Source organism: Denticeps clupeoides, chromosome 3 (assembly GCF_900700375.1).
Source record: "Denticeps clupeoides chromosome 3, fDenClu1.1, whole genome shotgun sequence".
Lineage (NCBI taxonomy): Eukaryota > Metazoa > Chordata > Actinopteri > Clupeiformes > Denticipitidae > Denticeps > Denticeps clupeoides.
Genome location: NC_041709.1, coordinates 29936723 through 29944850, shown reverse-complemented (window position 1 = coordinate 29944850; position 8128 = coordinate 29936723). Strand labels below are relative to the sequence as shown.

Here is an 8128-nt window from a genome sequence, read left to right as displayed (position 1 = left end):
TTTTTTTTTTTTTTTTTTTTTTTTTTACACATAAAGGAACAGTACACTCACATGAACCATGTGCATGCGGCCTTCTTTGTCTTCATTTGAAAGTTCATTTAAAGGTTTTTACTTGAAGACCTATGAAATCAAACTCAAGGTCATTTGTTGTATTTGCCAATATACTTGAACGTAGGCTGTCCATGTGCAGGAAGTGAATATTTTCGTTTTTTTTTTTTTTGACATCAGGTAACAAGAAACTTGAGTTGCACCCACGGGTCCAGGGTTGTTTAAACCCCAAACAAGGGCAATCATACCCAGCCCTGTTTTCCCCCAAAATTTTGCATTTACCTTTTTAGATACAACATAGTAGTACAGAAAAGGACTGAAAACCTGGTGTAGGGTTCCAGTGAATTAACCCAATCAGTTGCTAATTGGGTGTAGTTACCCGTGATCCTACCAACTCCGGAGCTTTATCCTGTACATGAAACCACTGTGTTATAGATATTTGGGAACTAAGTGTGTGTGTGAGCGAGCACATAGCATGGCTTTGCTGGTAACCTCCTTACATCACCATTTGAAGTGTTCTTCTCTTACCTTTTTTGTGCTTTTTCTCTTCAATGCCTTCCACTGGCCTGCCCTCAAAGTAAGTATCAACAGTCTTCCACCACCCGCTTGGCCCATGCCAGCTACATACCATCACCACCTCCTCCACTGGATCCTTCCCATCAAACACCAGACCACCGCACCCACAGCCGGATGAGCGTGTGTAATATCGTGTAACCTGATTATATGTGGAAGTGCAGAAATGGAGTTTACTTTCAACTACTGATCATATCCAGAGAGCACGTTCATGTGCAAATCACCTACTTTTTATTAAAAGACCACAAGGTGGAGGTTAAAATGAAATGTCTCCTGCTTCCATTTTAGTCTTTCCAGTTCGTTTTTTTTTTTTTTTTTTAAATTCAGTAACTGTGAGTTTAACACTCTTCTTCCTCCCTGTTTCTCCCCACAGCTTGGACCCTGTAAGGGGGAAAAATATATATATATCTCTTAAAACCTCCTTGAACTTCATTGCAGGAAGAAGCCTAAAGGTTTAGTTTAGTGCATGTTATGTCCAGAAGAGCTGCATGCGAGCTGTGTGGTAGGGTTTAGGGTTAATGCATTCATAGCACGCATACCACAAATGTAAATATTTAAAAATAAATAAGGACAAATAAAAGACCAAAAATGTGCAAGAATGATGTTGACCGGCCCACGGTGAAGAAGGAGGTTGTCAAAATTGAGCAACACTTCAGCTGCATTCAACGCTTACCTGCTTATGGAAGAGGATATTTGAAGAAGGCTGGGACATTACTGTAATTATTCCTTTACATTGTACTTGTTTATCATAGGCAAAGAGTGTTTTTTTTTTTTTTTTTTATGTTTGATATAAATACATGAAACAGTCAATAATGCATGTGTTGAGTTCTCAGTAGGCATATTTTGTCTATATTTATACAGTAAGAAGCTTATGTAAACTGGTACATAGTATACAGGTCAGAGTCAGAATTTATTTAATCAAATATTTTTCCTACGGAAATTTTAGTACAGGCCTCCTCCAGTTTTTCCCTCCTGTTACCTCGGCGGGTGTGTGTGGTGTACATATGACCAAGCTCATTCACTGCGCCCCTCACTGTACCGTGCATCACTAGGACTGTGGTTTCAGGTTAATAAACCAGTTACACAACTGTGTGCGATTGTCCTTCACCTTCTGTCTAATGATGCTACCAGCGACGAAGAATAATGTGCGTACGGTGAACGTATACAGCTATGCAGACTAAGGTGAAGTGAAGTGATTGTCACATGTGATACACAGCAGCACAGCACATGGTGCACACTGTGAAATTTGTCCTCTGCATTTAACCCATCACCCTTGGTGAGCAGTGGGCAGACATGACAGGCGCCCGGGGAGCAGTGTGTGGGGACGGTGCTTTGCTCAGTGGCACATCGGGATTCGAAGTGGCAACCTTCTGATTACGGGGCCACTTCCTTATCCGCTAGGGCCACCACTGCCCCAAAAGATGAAGGACATTGTGAAGAGTCAAATGCAAGGTGAGAGAAAGTGAAGTATGTCCCCTCTTTTTACCCTCATGGCTGTCATCAAAAGGCGCCTTATGAGATGCTCGATGAAGGAAACCTGTTAACATCAGAGCAAAAGCTCCCTGATCTGCCCCTGATGGGCAGCCATGAGTGTGGGGACGGTGCACCTTTGCTCAGTGGCACCTTGATGGATCGGGACTCGAACTGGCAACCTTCTGATTGGAGAGACACAAATGGAGAATGATTGGGTTTTTTTTGTTAATTACATAACCTCACATGTGTTATTTCATAATCATATAATGTAATATATGTAATATATAGATATATAATGTGAAAGAACGAAAAGGTAAATACTAAATTTGAAAGTGGGTTTATTGGGTGTCATTTCACGGTGATAAATCGTATTTTGTAAGGACGACTGGAACGATTGATTTTTCTTCTACAGTATATTTTGTCAGCATTTTATGCTTCAAAACTGCTACAAGCATATCATGAGACCGCTGTCATTTACAGTTAATCCGGGTTTCTGGCTAGAACGCAGAAATAAGCCACGTCAATTAATTTGTATCATTTTCTTTTTATCACAGACCAAAAAGTGCCACTGTTACGCAATCTAGCGGCCAGAAACGACAGACGTGTCGCATTCGCGCAGTAAATTCTAGTTGTGTGACGAACGCCGGCGTGGAGTGATGCCACACGGTCACCGGAGGGGGGCGCCACAGACAACATTCGCGCCGTGAACTTCACTTGACTCTTTACCTTCCTAGAGGTGTTAAAAAGCATTACCTCATCCTCCCGGAGCGCGGGTCCGAGGCCCGGCGACAGCGACGGGCGCGTCACCGTCCGGCTACAACGACAACAACGATGACCGTGAACTGGCGTTAATTATACGGCGGGGGACGGCGGGGGTGGTCTTTTTTTTCCACGGCGACCCTTCCTTTGTTCTCCGGAGGAGACCGCAGGCCGACAGGAGACGCTGCTGCGTCCCGTTCCCGCCGCCCACAAGTACATCACCTGCGGGGCAGGTTAAAGGTCGCGTCCACGCACGGGTCGCAGCGGCGGACGCCAACAGCGGGGAAAACGCGCATCATTAGCCTGCCTTACAACCACGTTCACAACGCAACACGGGCTGTTCTTTTTTTTTTTTTTTTTTTTTTTTTTTTTACACATAAAGGCGACTCACGCCTGTCAATCACGCCCGCGTAGCCCCGCCCCTCCCCGCCGCAGCCAGTTCGCGGCGAGAGACGCGCCGGAGCGCCGAGCCGGTCCTCTTTCTCCCGGATCGTCGCCCACCTCCGGACCTCTTTCTCCCGGTTCGTCGCCCACCTCCGGTCCTCTTTCTCCCGGTTCGTCGCCCACCTCCGGTCCTCTTTCTCCCGGATCGTCGCCCACCTCCACTCCGCGTGGATGAGCCATGACTGGCGGGGTCGGGAGAGGATGACGCGCGGCGAGGGGACGCGGGACAACGGCGGAGTGTGAGCCGGGACCCTCCGTGAGGCGAATAAACAGGCACTTTTCCTTCCTTCCTTCCATCCTTTCTTCCTTCTTTCTGTTGTTGCTGTCGCGTTTCCAGACTGAGTCGCGCCGACGTGGAAGCGGCGGACAGATGCTGTCATTGTGTCCTCCGTGAAGGCTGCCAGCGGTCCTGCGGGGACGATGCGAACACTGGTCTCCCGCGGATGTGCACGGACCGACGGCGCAGCGATTGCAGAAACCGTTCGACCGAAAACCGTTCTCGGACGTCGAGGGACGCCGATGGGCACTTTCAGCGCCCTCCGCTAGTCGTGACAATAGGGCGAGAGGACAGCGGGGCCACTGCGTGTGCGTGTTCGCGTGCGTGTCGCGTTCGATGTCCGCCATGGTGGAGCCGGTGGGTTTCATAGAAGCGTGGAAGGCGCAGTTCCCCGAGTCGGACCCCCCGAAGATGGAGCTGCGGTCCGTGGGGGGCATCGAGCAGGAGCTGGAGAAGTGCAAGGCCTCCATCCGGCGCCTGGAGCTGGAGGTGAACAAGGAGCGCTTCCGGATGATCTACCTGCAGACGCTGCTGGCCAAGGAGCGCAAGAGCTACGACCGGCAGAGGTGGGGCTTCCGCAAGGCCGGCCAGGCGGGCGAGGGCTCCGGCGACCCCCCGCAGCTCCACGCGCAGGAACAGGGCGACCGCGGCCGCTACCAGCCGGCCGGCGAGGCCAGGGCCAAGCCCAGGCCCCCGCCGGCCAGGAAGTCGGCCTCCCACGGCGACGGCCTCGAGCTGCAGCCGGCTTTCGAGGTCCACCAGCCCGGGGCGGCGGGCGAGGCGGATGGCCTTTCCCCCTCCAAACAGCGCGGGGGCGTTTCCCCCAGAAGACCCCACCCTTGTCCTGCACCGGACAAGGACCTGCCGAGTGACCCGTCGCTCAAAGACAAGCCCGGGATGGGTTTGGGGGTGGCGGCCCTGCGGTCCAATTTCGAGCGCATAAAGCGAGCCAACTCGCACTCGTCTGCGGACGGGAAGGTCGGGCAGGGCCACGAAAAGCCGTTCTACGGCAACGTGGAGTTCCACCACGACAGGGGCCCGGTGAGGGTCGACGTTCCGGACAAGATCGCCACCCTGGGCAGTCAGGCCATGCAGATGGAGCGCAAGCGGTCCCTGCACTCGCTCCCAGGGAACCTCGCCACCGTGGCGGGGGAGCTGCGCGCCCGCCCCGTCTACAGAGGGCGCTCTACTGAGAGCACGTGTGGTTATGACGCCGAATATGAGGATGGGGAGCCAAGCCCCCGTTACCGAGCCAATGGCGCCAAGCAGCAAGCTCCACCCCCACCTCCGTGGCAGCCCTCGGACTTCCAGCCATACAGCAGCGTCTACGTGGGCGGGGTTACGTCTGGTGAAGGCGTGGTAATGCGGGACCACGGCGGGAACGTCGGTGGGGATGAGCATCACCTCACCTGGCCTCGCCGGTCCTACTCGCCAGGGAGTTTCGAAGATGTAGGCGGTGGCGGCGGCGGCTACACGCCCGACTGTAGCTCCAACGAGAACCTGACGTCCAGCGAGGATGACTTCTCCTCGGGCCAGTCCAGCCACGTGTCGCCCAGCCCCACTGCCGCGTACTGCCGGCCCTTCCGTGAGAAGAGTCGCTCGCCATCCCAGAACTCCCAGAATTCCCAGCAGTCCTTCGACAGCAGCAGTCCGCCCACCCCGCAGTCGCAGAAGCGCCACCGCCAGCAGGGCCACGTGGTCGTGTCTGAGGCCACCATCGTTGGCGTCCGGAAAACCGGTCAGATTTGGCCGCCCCACGACGGAGACTCCACTCAGTCCAGCAGGGCCTCCCATGACAACAGTTTCCATGGAGACCTGGGTAAGTGACTGCTGCTGGCCCCTCCTCTTTCTTTCTCTCTTTATGAGCGCACGACACGGGCAGCTGGGGCCGAGGTCTGGTCTCATGCTACATTTACATTTACGGCATCTACCAGACGCCCTTATCCAGAGCGACTTACAATCAGTAGTGACAGGGACAGTCCCCCCCTGGAGACACTCAGGGTTAAGCGTGTTGCTCAGGGACACGATGGTAGTAAGTGGGGTTTGAACCTGGGTCTTCTGGTTCATGGGCGAGTGTTTTACCGACTAGGCTACGACCACCCTGTAGTAGGCATGCGGCTCTGACGTTGTCACCAAGCGGGACCTTGTCTGTTGGTTCTGGATATTTCAGCCGGTCACCGGCAGGCCCGTCGTGACCCGCCATTCCGGGCGAGTGTGTTTGAATAGGCAGCCGATTAGCGAACGTACCCCTGTAGGTGATGGACGGTGTTCTGCCAGGGACCGGCCTCTTTGTCTGGGGTAAGCGGTGGCTGCGGGCGGCCATTATCGGCCCATCAGTTCGGCCCGCAGCAGTTAACCCCCCCCTCCCCAGGTTGGCTTCTGTCACCATTTATGAGTCAGGGTTCTAGCCCAGTTCTGCTACCAGGCGCCCAGATGAGGTCCCCAGATGAACTGTAGTGAAGGAAGCATGAGAGTGTGTGTGTGTGTGTGTGTGTGTGTGTGTGTGTGTGATGAAGTGTATGTATAGTTTGAAACGGGTGAATCTTGTTAAACCCAGGGACACCACAATTGGTGACAGTGAGTTACACACACGTGTATAACAGCGCAACAGGGAGTGTGTGTGTTTCCTGTGTGGGAGCCTTTCCTGGAACGTCGGCTCCCGCAACAGTAAATCCGAATCTGCCGCCTCCAGCCGCTCCCAGGAATCTGGGATCGGCATCTGCCGCGTAAAAGGGAAAGCGGGAGGGAGCTGGCACTTTGGCCACGCCTCCATTCGCTTAACGGAAAGCAGCAGCGGGATTTCAGCTCTCCTCCAGACATTTTGAACAATTGTCCTGGACTGGTCCTCGCGTCTCTCGCCGGTCCGTAGACCGGGCGCGGTGACAGCAGGTGGCGGAGATGTGTGGCGCTGGCCGCCCGGCGCGGGGCGAGTGGTGTGGAGCAGACAGTGTCCGCGGGATGCTGGCACACCGCGCCCTGTTCTCCTGCCAAGTCCAAGTCCTCTTTTGTGCAGGGAGGGAGATAGCAGATATCTGTTCCTGTGGGGCCGCCAAGAAGCCAGTGTAACGGGGCATGTTTAATGTGTGTGTGGGTCCCCTCACTTAAAAGTGGTAGTAGTCCTCTAGGTTGCCGGTTCGAATCCCGAGGTGCCGCTGAGCAAAGCACCGTCCCCACGCGCTGCTCCTCGGGCGCCTGTCACGGCTGCCCACTGCTCACCAAGGGTGACGGGTTAAAAGCAGAGGACACGTTTCGTTGTGTCACCGTGCGCTGTGATGCAGTGTTTCACTTTTAAAAAAAAAAAAAACACTCGCAAAGTCAGAGGTTCACACCCCCCTTACTTTCCACTGTGTCCCTTTTCGAGACACCTAACCCTGAGTGTCTCCTGGGGGGGACTGTCCCTGTAACTGCTGATTGAGTCGCTCTGGTTAAGGGCGTCTGCATGACAGGAAATAGGAAAACCAGACAAGTTGGGTCTCCTGACCAGCCTGCCTAATAAACGCGGATAATCCCGCTTCTCATGGTCAACTGAGCCGGCTGCGGCAGGCCGCAGTTTATCTCGCTGCGCGCGCGTTGTGTTAGCCGGAGTGGAGGAATAAATAACTGGAATTCCGGCTTTGAAGAGCTCTTGGGAAGCCCTCGTCACTTTTGTAGAGGGTCGTGTGCGGGTCGCTGGCGGTTGTTACCAGTCGTACTTCCGCAGGGGAGATGGCGGCAATCACGAGCGTTTTTCACGCCAACGTGCGAAGGCGTTGATTTGCCGGTGTTGTCCCGACCGGACCGGTGTAATGCGGAGAGACGCGAGCCAACGGGCGGAGGAGTGTACGTGGACGCGGGGGCGAGCCGGGCGCAGATGGGCGGAACGCGCCCGTTGCGTAACAGTGCGAACGCTCTCAGCTCCCGGCTGCACGGTGTGTGTGTGTGTGTGTGTGTGTGTGTGTGTGTTTGGGTGAACAGCAGCTGTTGTTGGACCTTCATGCTTGACGTTTTATTGTCTTTTCTTTTTAAATCGTCAAAGCAGCTCTTGAAGGATGAAAATTCCATCTCCATCCCTCCCCTCTCCCTGTCTGGGTGGTGCACTACAGGGCCTGCTCTTTGTGTGTGTGTGTGTGACCCCCCACTTTGGTTCCCATGGTGGATGTCCTGTTGCGTAAAGCGTAAAGACGTTTCGCGATCGCCTCGCAATGCTCCGAAATGGCGGGGGTTTCAGCAAGAGACGTCCCTGCAAGAACCCTCCAAGAAATGATCATCATCTATTACAGGCGGTATTTTCCATGCTGAGTGAGTCTGAAGCTGCCTCGTGCGCCGCTGTGGAAATTCGCACGCTTTCCGCTCCATTGTTGGAGCACCAAATTAGCACCGTGGTACCCGAACGGGAGCAGAAATAGCGGAGAGCGGAGTAGCAGAAGCGTAATAACTGCGCTCCGGGTGTAATAGAGTGTGATCTGGGGCCCGCGTTTTAAAGGGAGAAGAAGAACACCTCAGGCCCCGCCTCTCGCTGTGTGTACGTTACGCTGGCGTGTAAGTAGATCTGATGAGATCCTTCAATGCCGAGTG

General features: G+C 54.0%; 1 protein-coding gene and 1 long non-coding RNA gene across 2 annotated transcripts in view; both read left to right on the top strand.

Moving 5' to 3' along the window:
- Positions 1-22: 22 nt before the first annotated feature.
- On the top strand, positions 23-1713 carry LOC114785548 (uncharacterized). The gene is made up of 2 exons (XR_003749075.1): positions 23-625; positions 995-1713. It is a non-coding gene; the product is annotated as an uncharacterized LOC114785548 (long non-coding RNA).
- Positions 1714-3910: 2197 nt separating this feature from the next.
- bcr (BCR activator of RhoGEF and GTPase) overlaps positions 3911-8128 on the top strand; it is a 72421-nt gene continuing 68203 nt past the window's right edge. Inside the window, exon 1 of the mRNA XM_028974691.1 lies at positions 3911-5393. Within this exon, the coding sequence (XP_028830524.1) occupies positions 3911-5393 (1483 nt within the window). The remainder of the gene's footprint in view (positions 5394-8128) is intronic.